General features: G+C 31.6%; 1 protein-coding gene across 2 annotated transcripts in view; it reads left to right on the top strand.

The window, feature by feature from the left end:
* Positions 1–3549: 3549 nt before the first annotated feature.
* Positions 3550–15358, top strand: part of LOC106470030 (ADP-ribosylation factor-like protein 3) — a 67201-nt gene continuing 55392 nt past the window's right edge. The window contains exons 1-2 of one of the 2 annotated variants that reach the window (XM_022398575.1): positions 3565–3624; positions 5118–5220. In XM_022398575.1, the coding sequence (XP_022254283.1) occupies positions 5203–5220 (18 nt within the window). In that variant the 5' untranslated portion in view covers positions 3565–3624; positions 5118–5202. Of the gene's footprint in view, positions 3625–5117; positions 5221–15358 lie in introns of both variants that reach the window. The other variant, XM_022398576.1, reaches the window with a different exon arrangement.

The following is a 15358-nucleotide window of genomic DNA, read 5'->3' as shown; positions in this document are numbered from 1 at the left end:
GCACGAACTCTCGTCCTAAACCTAGCCCTGTAGGCTTCAGACTGATTTTGAGTTCCATACCTGAGTTCTAGAGCAGCTACCAAAGCTCTGTAGTTGTGCCTGTCGTCTGCTGACAACTGTTCAAGTATTTCCAGTGGTTGTCCCTTCAAGCTCGTTGCCAGGTACACTGCCTTCTGCTCTTCTGTCCATAACTCAAATTGTGCTCTATATGCTTCCCACGGTGCCTTCCCATCACATTACTGTGGCTTCCTTCGTATAGATAACCCCTATTGCTAACACTCATGTCTGGAATGTGACTTCTGACAGGACTGAAGATGTCTGCATTAGGGTTTAGCTTCAGGGTCTGGAAGGGGCTTCTCATTGTCTGAAGCTGATTAGGTCCATGGCTAATATATCGTCCTTGTGTAAAAGACAGTAAATCATCCTGTAATGTATTTTATTCACCTTGAAATTTATTAATGTTTTCCACTTGTACTTTTTGCCACTGTTGTTGGTTTTCCTGTATTTGCTGCTGACTTTCCTGCAGCTGTTGGAGACTTTCTTCCTTTTTCCTTTCTTGTTCCAGTTTCCACTGCTGTAATCTCTTTTCTTGTTTATTTTCTTTTTCGTCCAACCACTGATTTAGTCTCTCTTGTTTATTTTGCTGTTCGAGCTACCACTGTTGCAGGTTTTCTTGCCACTACTGTTGTCTCTCTTCTTGTTTCTTTTCTCGTTCTCCTTGTTTCTTTTGCTATTCTTGTATTGCTGCCACCAAATCTGCTAAGCTGTAGTTTGATTTGCCACCTCACGTTTCCATCTTCCTCTTCTTTTTTTTATTTTCCGTCCCACTCTTAGACACCAATTTGTTGGTATCTGCTTGTTTGTTAATTTCCCTTATAAATTCTTTCCGAGAAACTTCAGCGATACAAGTCCTTTCTTAATTAAAACTAGTTTATTCTTTCTCGATACAACTTTATAATACACAGACTAGAGTTGCCAGGACAATTCACGATCCTTCGAGAATCTCATCACGTGTTACCAGAGCCACGTGACTTCAGCTGTCGTAACAATACATACTATGTTACTTAACATATATTATTAATTGTAAACTTGTTTCTTTGATTATTGCTTGCTTACAATCTAAATCGGTTAATATGACACTTTTATAATGACATAAATCTCTCAGTCTCGTAAGTGACGTAATAACTGAGTTCGTCTGTATTTGTATACCATACCATGAAATAAGTGTTGTTATGTAACTGCCATTCCTCTATACTATCAATTCAAAAGTGGGGATAACTACGAGCAGCTTTGAGTGAAAATTCTGGAACTAACAAACTTACTTTATTAAAATCTGAAATTACTTGGACATGTAATTTTTTGTCTCTTACCTTTTTAATAGGTATAATAGACTGAATGTTAACACAATGTTCTTATTTATATAACAACAAATTTGTTACAATAATGGACATCAAAAATGAACAGACGACATTATGGAGGTGAAGAAATTAAAGTTGTATAGAGTTCATGTTATATTCAGTTGGCGACACTGTAGAGGTTAATACTGGTATACAGACATATGAATATATATAGTGGGTTAAAACTTGTTGCAGCTCTCTTTCTGGATAGTCATGGTGTCCCAAGTTAATTCATAGTTCTTTGTTTTCTAGCAACATCAAATGTAAAATAAATTATGCTTATAAAGTTATAGCGCAACTGCTTAATGTATTTAACGTATTTTACACGTTCTACATTCTTCTGATAAAGCAAGACAAGATTACTTTCTATACCTTTCCAGGACAGGCCGCAGATACTGGCTGACTACTTAAAAGTGTGCTTCAGTGTAACAAATATCTTTATGTTACTGAAATTCTTTACCACACTTCCACTAAGTTCATGTTCATGTGAACGTTCGGCATCTGCTTTAAGCTGGTTGAGTAATTACCTGAGATGTACACGAACTGAAGAAAGACCGAGTGATCTAGGTTTAATAAATAATCATTATGATACTACTATCAACATTGAAACTGTATTTATCATTTTATGGAAAAGCACTTCAGAAGAATGGAGCATGCTAACGTGTTATTTTAGTCGTGCATACATGTATGTATATGATAGCCAATGATTGAACTTGCTAATATACTATTGTTGTACAGAGTTGTTTAAACTAGTAACATAATTTAACAATTACTAAATACTCTCCAAGTAGATATTACAGTACTTTACTATAATAAAACTATATAATTATGCTAATTTAAATCTAGCTCCCCATGCAGTGTCACAACAGAATGATGATTTGTTGACTTTTCATTGGATGTTTGTGGATTTTATAGGAATGGCCGTGCAATGTTTAAGCTATATTTCATGCAAAGTTGCTTCCAGATTTAAACTCGTAGCACCTATTTTCTACAAATTTTCTCGGGGTCATGCCCCCAAGACCGCCTTAGCATTAGCATGCCTTACATGCTGATTTTGCTTCGCACAGTATGTGTTGGCTTTTGATCTCATAAGAACCCCCTCTTCAAACATTCTGCGTACGGGCCTGTTTTATATATTTTTATAGGTTAAACACGAATAAATATATGAGATTAAGACACATATCTAAATATAAACCTTTATAAACTTATCTCGACATTTCGAGCAAATATTCTTAGTTACGTCGTAGCATGCACTATAGATTTTTGTGAATTATTCTTTCTGACAAACGTTAAACGATATACGCACTGATAAAGATTCTGTTCTGTACAAAATTTAAGTAAAACATTCTAGTAATCTGAACATTTTAAAATAAATATACTTTAAAAAAGAATTAGATATAATGGATAATCTGTAAGGTCGACTTGTTGTTTGTTGTTAAGCACAAAGCTACACAATGGGCTATTTGTACTGTGCTCACCACGGGTATCAAAACCTGGTTTTAGCGTTATGAGCCTTCAAATTTACCGCTGAGCCATTAGGAGGCCTGTAAGACGAGATAACAAGTTATTGAATAATCTTAAGTTATTATATATTGTGTGAATATTATTCTTAAATAAAAATTCATGTTGGTTAATAATCTGTTATTACCATTAGACTTCAGAAATCGTCGCATATAATAATACTAAAATGATAATCAACGCGATGAAGGAACTTCACATTTTATTCGATTTTATTTCAACAAAGTTTCAATCTTGGACTCTTCATGAGATATTATGTAAATGTTGTGAAAAACAACATAGATTCTTAAAAAATATGTTTTAATTCATATGCATTTAAAGTGTAATGTTTTTAAAACTGATCTTTAAATATAATTTTTTAATGTCCTGTCTTTCATGCACATTACTAGAAACAGAAAATGTGATTTATCTGTTACAATATGAAGCAGTTCAGAGAAAAAATCTTCAGTTTAAACATTCGCAACTTCTGAATTTTCAGAAATCAAGTTAGAATTCTAAAGTGTCAATGGTTTAACTAAATATATTTTTCTTAAACTATTTCATTTTGTAACAAAGAAATCACTTTTCTCTGTCAATGAAATTTTTATGACACATTATTATAAATTCTTATAACAGAGAGCAGCACCGTTGCCTAGTAACCTCACCATCACTTGTTTATCCCTTGGTAACTGGATAGGCAAACAGAAAGTAAGAAAGATAAAATATAATGGTGAGTGAAATTATATCTAAAATTACATAAAAATCGTTTGCTTGCAGTAGGTCAGACTGTTTTGGGAACTGTTTTGTTTTTTAGTATTCAGCAATAACTGACAGTAAAACTTGTGCCGTTGATGGTATTAATATTACTATTAGTAGTATTGGTATCACAAATGTAATTATAGAACTTATGAACGAAAGTAAAGAAGAATGTAATAATACGCCAACCTCACTCTTTTGCTATGTCCAATGCCGACGAAACCATTCAATAATACCAGCGCTCATCAGGCCGGCTGGTTAGAGACAGACATAGTTAATAAATAATATTGGCAGTAGCACTAGTGGCACCAAGCAAAACCTCTTGAAATACAGTATCCTATTAAAATGAAGTATGTATTAATTAGTACATAAAGAAAAGACGATTATTGCCTAAATGTCCAAGGATAAAGTTTCTATTTGTGAAATTTGTCAATTAAAATATATGTGTGTATATATACATTTCTCAGTTGCTCTTAGCCCAACTGTTCTTTTATTTTGTTTGGCACTACACATATTCTAATCGTACAAAGTGATTGAAAATTTACATTCAACAGTGTTTTCATTAACTTTTCATAAATGTATGGCAACCTTCTAGTCTAATAGTGTTGTCAAATTATGTGTCTACTAATGTATGTAATTAATGTTGTTTCAGAAGTTTGAACAATATACATTATGAACCTGTAATTGTATCAAAGGAATTAAATACTATATAATTGAACATGATGATTTAATATAATAAGTAGTGTTGAAATAAAAATGTTCTAGTTAAGGGTATAATAAATATTAAATATTTAATATTATTATTATTCATGTAGAATTTGACATTAACTCTTAAACTCACTAGTCCATTTGGGCAAGCTGGTGATCAGTTTCACATGCTGGAAATTGATAATAGTTATTTATTATTCAGGATAATTAAATTCTCTTTTTGCATGATAAAAAGTCTCTCTGTTTCTTTCTTTTTTCTCTTCTTATTTTCTGCATTTTTTGATGCATTTCTTATAAGGTTTGCTTCATGGATGTAAAAATGCTACTTACCTGAGACTATCAAGTTTTGAGTTCAGACTATCTTTAATTCCAATGTATTAGCCTGGGTTAGTGCAATTCTGCTTGCAATTGAGGTCTGTGCATGTATGTGAAATCCAACTCTATAAATATGTAACTATTAAGAATGTACAAAATTGCTACCTGTTTTTATTTTTACTTCCAAATTTTTAAATATGCACTGTCACACAAATTTTTGTAAGGTAAGCCTGCTTATCAATAATTCCATATGCATGACTCAATTTCCAACTTGTAAATTAAAATGTCCAGTTATTTAGTTTTGTATTTATAACATTTTCTAATGAACATGGTTATTTTTTGTTGAAATGAAAATAGTTATTTGTAAGGCAAAGTTTTACAGGTGCGAGATCAAACAGTTGTGTTTGTGTGAAATGACTCGGAACTCTATGGTCTCTTTCCTAGGTACAACAGAAAAGGGTAAGGTGTTCTGAATATCAGACTGCCTTGTGATTACTGTGAGTTTGTTGCATACTTGTTTGTAGACTGGATGACCTGCTCAGAGATGGTACATTTGTATATACATACTGAATTGTATTATATTTAATACATTGGAAATATCAGTATTTCACATGTGTAGACATTTAAATGATTAACTTGTCCACAGATTTTATGTCTCCATCACATGTGGTGTAGTAAATCATATTGTTATTAGTCTTTCTAACACAGTGGATATAGTCATTGGAATAATATAGATAAGTATATATTTGCAATGTGCAATAATTTATTCATTATAGTAAACCAAAAATTGTAGGGCTAGTATTTTTCTTATGCTTACTAACTTTAAGCTAATACATCCAAGAAAAGTCTACATTCCTGTTGCATATTGTGATTGTACTTCTAAACTTTTAATCAAAGAAACTTGTGAAAAGGAACAAGCATTCATTTTGTGACATCTAACTACAGCATGCATGCACTTCTAAATATTGGTGATAACACACTGATAAAACAGTCAGAAGCTATCAAAGTAAACAACAAAGCACAGATAAGGTAGGAAGATGAAAAGTTTGAAAGAAAAATGTATACTACTCAGAGTAAAACCAAATAATTTTCACTTGTACAATTCAGCAAGTATGTTGAGAAATCTAGATGGTCTCGCTTGTTCCATGGAATTAGACAGTCATTAATGGTAAGCCGTGACACATATTCTAATACACCATCAGTGAAATTGGCAACCAGGAAACTTACGGTAATTTGTTATATTGGTCTAGTTAGACTGGTACTGCATAGCTCAGATTACAAAATACTCTGGAAATGATTACAATTTTAAAATAAATTCTGTTGTTTATTTGACTTTTAACTGATGAAAAGTTTGTACAAAAATTTAATCTAAATGACACCACTCTAACATGTAACAATTCTTTTACAAAAGTGTAATCTAAATGACACCACTCTAACATGTAACAGTTCTTTTCAAAGATGTATGGTTTGCTGTTTATTAACTTAAGAGTCAAAATTTTAGCCTAGTTGTTTATTTTATCTATGGATTGTTCACATACAAATACATTGGCTTCTGTGTAAAAGCTTTCTTTTTATATTGGTCTTACAGAATATCACTGTTTATTGAAGCCAGAGGAAAGTGAACCATTTATGCAGACTAACAAAAGTTCAGTCTTTTAAAATGTACACAATACTGGATAAAGCTATTGGCATAGTAGTTGTAAGTCAGTTGTAAGAAATTGCTCTGTTGCTATTACATGTGGTAAGGCTAGTAGAATTTGAGGTGTATTTACAAATCAAAAGAAGTAATTATCCCTTTAGTAGTTACTAATCAGACCTCACATAAAATACTGTGTACAGTTTTTGGTTCGTTATCTAAGAAAGGATATTGATTTATTTGAAAGGCTACTAGGATAATTCTTGGGATAGAAGGGTTATCTTACAAGAATAGGATAAGATTTTTAACTTATTTTTCTTTCAGAAAAGTAAAGGTAATCTTTTTGAAGTTTATAAGATTATCTGGAGGATCAATAGAGTAAAAGTTTGATTTCTTTGTGCTGTAATCAGAAGACAATAGGATGAAAGTACAAAACCTTAAGATTTTAAAAAGAAAGGTAGGGTGCAGTGTAACAGATTGATTGGCTCATGGAATGAATTGCCATTGATGGTACTAGTACATAGCACTTTTTAAGAGTTTATGAGGGTTGTTGATGACTTTCTGAAAATAAAGTATGAATTTACATTTTTTAGTTTTCTCAAGAATGGGTGTGCAAGGACAGCTTGAAAGGACTAAATGATCTCTTGTTGTGTGTATCTTATATTACAAATAGATACATATGTGTTATTTACACAAAATAGCCATTACACTTAACGAAAGCCACATGGGTGTGATAACATTGATAAGTAAGTAAATTGTATTATTAATCTGAACATCCATTACCAGCCAAACATTACAATTACACATAGCTTTTATATAATTGTCATGTTTGATCAGATAATGCAAATGTTCACCAGAATTTCTATCAGTGGTGATGTTATAATCATTATTGCTAACATAAAAGGTGTGGTCACAAATGTGAACATCATCCAGATGCTCTACAAACAATTAGTAAACCATACTATCCAATGTTCTAACTTGATTTTATTAATAGTAATTAGTATGTTATACTAATGCATTTCAGTAACAATGTTATTATCATAAACATTTATCAATTATCTTTTGTTTTCTGCGAAGGATATTTCTTGTACTTGCCATAGCTCCATTTAGTGTGCTTAGATGAGAACTGAGCTTGAAGATTATTCTAGCATTATTTCCAATGTTGACACAATTGTTTACAAGGTGAAAGCAAAATAATGAAATGCTTACAACTCCATGTAAGAAATCTGAGCGTCTTTTATTTATGTTCTCTGTGTAATATTGAAACATTTTGTTTTTTTCTTTTGGAATTTGTTTCTTAGGTAGCGAAGAATAAATGATCTTCTAATTAGTGCTAAACACGGGAAATCACAAAATACCATTAAGCTTCTTATTCTTACACATCACAGTTTTTGTATACTTTACCTTTATGTATGATTAACCAGTGGTGATAACAAAGACAATGTTAAAAAAACAATGTTAAAAAAACAATGGAAAAAAGACAATGGTAAAAAAGACAAAGAAAATTACACAAATAGGTAAAAAAGTAAAATAAAATAATCCTATATTTGGGGAATAGTATAAAACCAAAGATTTTGTAGTCAAAATATCATGCCATAATATCCAATAACAGAGGTATAATTTTGAAAGTTGAAGTCAATGGCTATCATAAATCTTGTCATGTCTGTATAATTTATGTATGGAAGTCATCCTCCTCAATCGTTAAAATAATTTATGAACATATTTTAATGAATATTACAAGTTAAAACTGATGTGATATACAAAATTAAACTTTCTGATGCTTAATGAAGAAATGGTCCAGAAAAAATACATGAAATTGAAAAATTCAATGTTTCCTAGAAAGAATAATTCATGTCAGCTAACTAGTTAAGTCTGCTAAAGACCAGTTTTCACAAGGCAACATTTATATGGTTTATTAGCTCCTCTCATGGAAGCTGATCTTTGTAAGAGCATGTACTTTGTGAATTGCTTGTTTTAATTGATTTGCCAGGAGAGATGGACTTAGTCTCCTAGAAAAGAAGAAAACATCTCAAATGTGAAGTTACATCTAAGGAATTTGGGTGTTCACGTCAGATTGTGAGTATATTTATATATAAATTTTGTTTTTTAATTGCAGACTTATTTATAACATAGGTTCAATAAAGTCCATAATAATTATTTCAAAACTTTCCTACTTATATCTGTTTCTTCATTCTGTTTAAGAATGAATAGATTTTTATTCATTTTTTCTGATTTATTCATTGTAGCTAAACCAACTGCAGTCAATGCTTCAAACATGCCATCAACATCTGATGAACTAACAGTGCTGTCTGTCACACTTTAAAAACTGTTGCAGATCATTCAGTTTCATAGAATACATGGCATCTCCCAAAGTTCCTAGAAAAATGGATAGATGTTTCCTGGTATGTGAAAGCTGTCCATAAATGTGTTACAGAGTTGAAAACTGATTGTATCACAAAGATGGACAAGCAAGATACTGTTGAGACTGTTTGGTGCCAAATATTTTAACAGTACTTTCCTTACAAAACAGCACTGTGTGTGTTGGTACTAAGAATGCTGAAGAGGACCCACATACTGCTTGTTAACTATGCAACAGAAACTACAAAAAGAAATGACCTATAAAATATGGAAAAATAGCCTGAAAGAAATGAACTATTCACATTTTTATGAAAATGGAAAATCCATCAGTGAGAGGCCATTTACTGACTTTCTGAAGGTAACAGAACTGCGTATAGACAGTGACATTTCAATGGACATAACTTTCGACAATGATAAAGCATTGAGGACATTCATCTCTGAGATTGCTGATACTCTGCATGATGAATCACAACAACAGTTACATGCCACTGACTTTTTTTTTTGATGATTGATGGTAGCATAGACAGAACTGATACAAATAAATAAATTATGTACGTATGGATAAAAAATAACAACAACTTTTATCTTGGTATTGCATACCACAAGCTTCTGGATCTAAAAACAATATAGATGATCTTCTAGTATTTCACCTAATTAGTTTATATCGAAAATGTTAGGATTTGGAACAGATGCTCTTTGGCTTATTTAGATATACCGCATAGCCTATACGTAAGAATTTGTCAAGAAGGACATCACAAAGCATCATACACAATTACAGTAGATATTTTCCTAACATCCATTTATCTGTTTTACAGAAAATCTTCAAAGAGACTTAGAGAAGCAAATGCAGTAGTAGAAATAATAAAAACCACTTCTCTAAACCCCCACAGAGCTTGGAACAAGATGAATACAGCATAACCAAATTGTTCTTCCCAAAGTTTTTAATAACTGGCTAGACATAATTGCACACAAGGAAAACGTTTCTGATGACAAAGAGAAGCCTGGTGAAGATAAGGCAGTAGTGTGTGGACTTCATAGAAAACTCAAGAGAGTTTAGATTTGTTTTGTATGTTTCTACTTCAGATATTTTTTGACAAATCAGGAAACTCTTTGTTCTTCCATTGAAATGACATCACTTTTCTCTGTCCTTGCCCAAACTAGAGAGTGCACAAACCATGTTTCATTCTGTGCAGAATGAGGAAGGTCTCATGGAAAGTGTGGAAGTTAAATATGGTGTATATGTCAGAGTGGACCTTTGAAGGGGCACGCACTAAATAAAGAATGTCAAAACTAAAGTAAATGTGACAGATTGTTGTTAGCCATCAATGATGCTTTGCAAAATTGCTTTATAGGTGACCAAACTTACATACATGTTATATCAAAAAAAAAAATGTCTGACCAAAAATATTGGCCAGAATCTTCATCTTTGTGTGACCAAAGGTATTGACAAGAATCTTCATTTGTATAATATAGAGCAAGTTCAACATCACATTTGTGCTACATTTTACATGATTGTGGACCCAGACAGAGATGAAGTCAAAGATCAGGTAGCCTGGCCATCTGTTTGCTGAAATTTGTTTACTATCTGCATGGCAGTGTATAAATGAGGATGATGCTGATAGATGAGACTTTAAGAACATTTGAAAGTAGTACATCTCTAACATTTACCTCCTTTCTCTTGCATGCTGTGAGAGGAGCATCAGCACCGTTAACAAAATATATAGATTGGAATTGCAGCTTGAACACAAACACCATAAAGTTCTGTTCTCCCGATTACCATTAATAACCTAAAATAACTTAGGTATTGGAATAATATGTACCTCTCCTGTCATAATTAATTATTCATAATTGTTCAACAGACTAACTGGTTAGTTGACTGTGAATATTTCTTTTTTTTCACTAAAATATGTAATGTCAGTGAAGAAAAGAAATAACTTATGAATGATGTAGAGGCTTAATCTATTCCATCACTATAAGATACCTACTGTACTTGTTCTCTGAAACAGTACTGGTGATCTGTGAATTTAGCAAAACTAGTCTACTGCAGAGAAAGTAGAGAAATGAAGAATAGAATAGGCCTCTACATAATTCATGGATTTTTTCTTTATTTGCAATGAAATTACAAACTTTAGTGAGGAAAGTAAAAATTCACAGTTAGCTAGTATGATTTATGGGGAAGTTTCAAAAGTATTCATTAAAGATAGTTTGAAGTAAACTTGCATAGTTGAGAACTTGAGAGCGAACTTGGAAAATAGGGAATAAACATTTATAGGATAGCTAGGGCAACAAGGTGATTAGAAAAATTAGCTTTAGAGTATAAAATTAAATAAAGGTTTTATAGCTAAATTTGTCATATATAACGATAAACATAGTCAATTCAAGAATAAACATAATTGTTATTCTGTTGTTAGGAGAATTAGGAAGAAAATGAATTGATTTAAGGCTCAAGTTGAAATGGTGGATTATGGAAATGTGGTTAGATTTCAAACTTTGAAGCAATTACCCCCAATATTCAAGTGTGTTTTCAACCAATATTTTACATCACCCAAACAGTGATCTGTATAAAATTTTCCAAACCCTATCAGTTTTATACACTTAAACAAGTCCTACTATTTCTTCTTTGCTCAAATCAAAATAAATTCAAAACAAGAGCCTCTCTTTATATAGTAGCTTAAGTTATTTAAATCACTATGACCAAGCATCATATTAGTAACTAATCTGTACACTCTTCCTGTAGTTGGGAGACCAAAGTTACTAACACTGTGTTACGTATCTGCTTGTTTGATAATTTCCGGTAAAATTCTTTCCGAGGAACTTCAACGATACATGTCCTTTCTTGATTAAACTAGTTTATTTTTCCTTGATGCAAACTTTTAATATACATTAATTCCACAGTCAATACGTTTCTCATCACTTTAAACTTAACTACTTTTATAACAAATGCTATAAATCACAGCGATTCACAACCTCGAAAACACACACTAGCTCGAAACAATATCGTAAATTACCTGGAACTCTCTTCATTCAATCCTGCAGGTATTCTCTGCCAGCCTTATATATTAAAAAAGAGAGCGTTCCTCAGTCTTCCCCGATAATTCATGATCATTCGAGAAATTCATCACGTGTTACCAGCGTCACGTGACTTCCACTGTCGTAACAACTGCTTTAAGTATGGCCTGTCCAGAGCCTTGTGCAAGGTTACATTAACTTTCTTATTCTTAAATTCAGAAATATTGTAAGTAGAACTAAAAACTCTTGCTTTGTTGTTTTCCCTGTAGCTAACACTTAGCAAAGGGATTTTGAGTTTTACCAAGAATCACATTTAAATCCTTTTTTTTCAATAACACCATTGTCTCTTTGTCACAAAAAGTACATCAAGTTCCTTCAAAGTTTCATTACTTCATTATTATTTCAGTGATTTGACATTTGTTGTTTGTTAGCATATATTAGTATTGATGATTTTTTTCACAACTTGAATCATACTATAAAGTTAACTTCAGATCAGCTGAATGATTAAAAAGTTACAGTTTCTTTAACTTTTTTGTTACAGATGGACAAATTTTTATTTCAGCATGTTAGAAACCAAGTGCATGTTCTGATATCTTTTATTTAAACTTGCCATCCTGGCAATACTAAGAGTTATATACCTTGGAAAATTGAATCACATTATATTGATATGTAATAGTTAAAGATTATAAGCAGTTACTTTTAAGCAGGTTCTGTGCACTCAAGTATACTAAATTTATGTTTTACAAAAATAGAAAGATTGTAAACAAACTTCACTATAACCATAACATGTAACCCATTTTAACATTCACATTAGAAAATAATTGAATTCATATTTTAATACAAACAAGAATAATCTAGCTTATGCTGGAATATCTTTTGGTGATTATTTTATCTAATCTAGTAGGTTCTAATCACTGGATTTGATTTAATATTTTGTTAATGGTAATGAGACAAGTTCAGCTTTAACTTTGAAAATACTAACACTTATTTAAAACAGTTGAGTGCTGATACTACACCTCAGGCATTGATCGTAGCTTTTGCAGGCACTAACAAATGGTTGTTAGTTATTTTTTTCCACACTAGCAAATTTGGAACTTCTGCTTAAAAAAAATATAATTCTCTACAATTTAATGAAACTGAATCATAATTTATTATTTCATGTATTAGATGTTAAAAGATAATCAAATACACATAATTATTTGTATAAATCTTCCCTATCATGTTTTCTTTTCAAGTATTTTTGAATATAAAAACTAATTTTAATTACATGTAAGAATATTTTTATTTTAACTATTAATAGAAGTTAAAAGATGCTTGATTTGGGTTGGAAGTGGTATATTAAGGCCACAAGTGCCTGGATTCACAAAGTGTACATCACCTACTACAGATGGCCAGCCTGTAATATGTTGTTATTAAAAGTGAAACATTAGAAGCCAATAGGGCTAACATTTTCGTTTTAATCATGGATAAATTAAAGGAAATGAAGAAAATAAGACTGAGGTTTACATGATTTCTATTCTGATATTACATACAATGAACAACCATTTGGGTACAGAATTTCTAACCATACTGCTAGAAAAGTGGCACTCCAGAGGCCAGTTGTGATTCTAGCCAGCTGGCCTATGTACTATTGCCTTTGCAACCATTTCCATTAATTTGATCAAGTATGAGAAAATATTATTTCTTTCGTATATGAGTAGTAATTAATAAACTTTTCATATTACTGTCAAGAATCAGTAATATGAACAATACTACAAAGGATAAGTTACATATCAAAACTTAGCATGAAGCATTTCCTTATGGATATAGTCAACAGTATCAGTACTAGAAAATCATTAGCAGTGTTTGAAGGAATACTTTTCTCTGTATTCTGACCATTCAACCATTTCTTTTTCTTCAGCAACCTACAACCGACTTTTCATCATCGATGATACATAAACTGTCATTTTCACTCTAATCACTCTCCAATTGTCTTATCAAATATTTATGCATTTTCATAAGTTATCATAAACTTATGCTTGAGGTTTGTCTGTGCTATCCCCATTTCCTGATACTTAGCCTGGGTATGCCATGTAAATGAAGTGGATGTAGCAAAACTAGCAAGGTACCGGCAAGTGAAACAATCTTGTTAATCACATTCATAGTAACCTTCTGTACTCAGGATTGTAAGAATGAATGACTGAAATGCATCTGTCACTGATGTATTGGTACTTGATAGTAAGAATCTGCAAATCTTCCTTCTGAAGTTCTTACTAGCAATTTTTCCAGTGCCTTCCACATTTTACAAGGAAAACCGTAACATTAACCAGTAATTTCAAGTTTACTACCATTAATCTTGAGCCCTGCACCTAATTAACTTGTAAGTGTAGCTAGACCTCAAGTTGATCACAGCATCAGTGGATACACCTTTTTTTTTTCTAATAAGTCTTTATATGATAAGTCTTGAGAATAACAGTCCTTATAATATAGTATTAAATAATTCAGTACCATTGTCATCCCAAAAAAGGGATAGAAATTGATAACAGCATATTATACCATTTATAAGTAAGATAATAAATGTGGTTGTAGACCATTCATTTTACTTACAAATGTACCAATTCTCTTCAAGAAAAGTTGTGAAGAAGTGGTGTATTTGTATCTAACAAAATATCTTTAGCACTAGAACTGCCAGACAAATGAAACATACTTAAATTTTAAAAATGAAAACCATCAAATTGAGGACCTTTGCAGTTCTTATGCTTAGAAACCTTTTAATTTGACCTCTCTTGTCACACAATATCACTTTTGTCAAGAAATACTTTCACTGATAGGACAGAAAAAAGAAAACTGAGAAATGCTATATAATTTTCTTTATTTAACTGATTTTAATAGAGTTGTGAGTGTCAAGATGACTACATTAGAAAAAGCTGTCTGATTACCGTATTTTCATATTTCAATGTGTGCCAGGACTCTAAGTAAAGTTCTTCAGAGGCCTGTTTTACGACATTAGTTGTTTGTTATTTATGTCGACAATTTGGATAGCTTCTTGGACAAGTTATATTTTTAAATTCACATACAACACTCATTGGGCTGCTGCTATTAAGAATTTGTACTTGTTTTTTTAAAAAGAACTTCACAGTATTACAGTCACATTAACTGGGAATCAGTATACTAATTAAATACTCCCTTCTTACGTTTCTAATAATAAAGATAAAAATACGTTATTCCATTATTTGGGTGCCTTCACTGTTAATAGTAGCTTCAGCTGTAATCCCAATAATGTCCCATAAAGTTCAGCCAGCTTAGGAGATTGAAACTAGCCTTAAATGCATATATTAAGCTAACATTGCAAAACAACCTTTTTAATAAAAGTGTACTTAATAAAGATAAATAAGATTAAAAAGGGATGACATTCCATGTACCAAATCATTTGACAAATACTGTTAATGAAAGTAACAATACATACATAAATAGAAAAATGTTCTTAAGAAACCGTTTAATTTTACTAAGGGAACACAGAAACATTAGGTGTTTGCTTTAACTACTGTTGCAGAAGTAAATTTTTTTTGAAATACATAACCTTTGTATCACATGCCATTTTTTTTCAATTCTCCTTAACATTTTTTAACAAAGAAAACTTATTAAGCCACTCCTAATGCATGACATTAGAGAACAGTGATATCTGTGACAGTTCATTAAACAC

The sequence above is a fragment of the Limulus polyphemus genome, unplaced genomic scaffold (assembly GCF_000517525.1).
Source record: "Limulus polyphemus unplaced genomic scaffold, Limulus_polyphemus-2.1.2 Scaffold3780, whole genome shotgun sequence".
Classification (NCBI taxonomy): Eukaryota; Metazoa; Arthropoda; class Merostomata; order Xiphosura; family Limulidae; genus Limulus; species Limulus polyphemus.
This window is presented reverse-complemented; position numbering and strand designations above follow the sequence as displayed.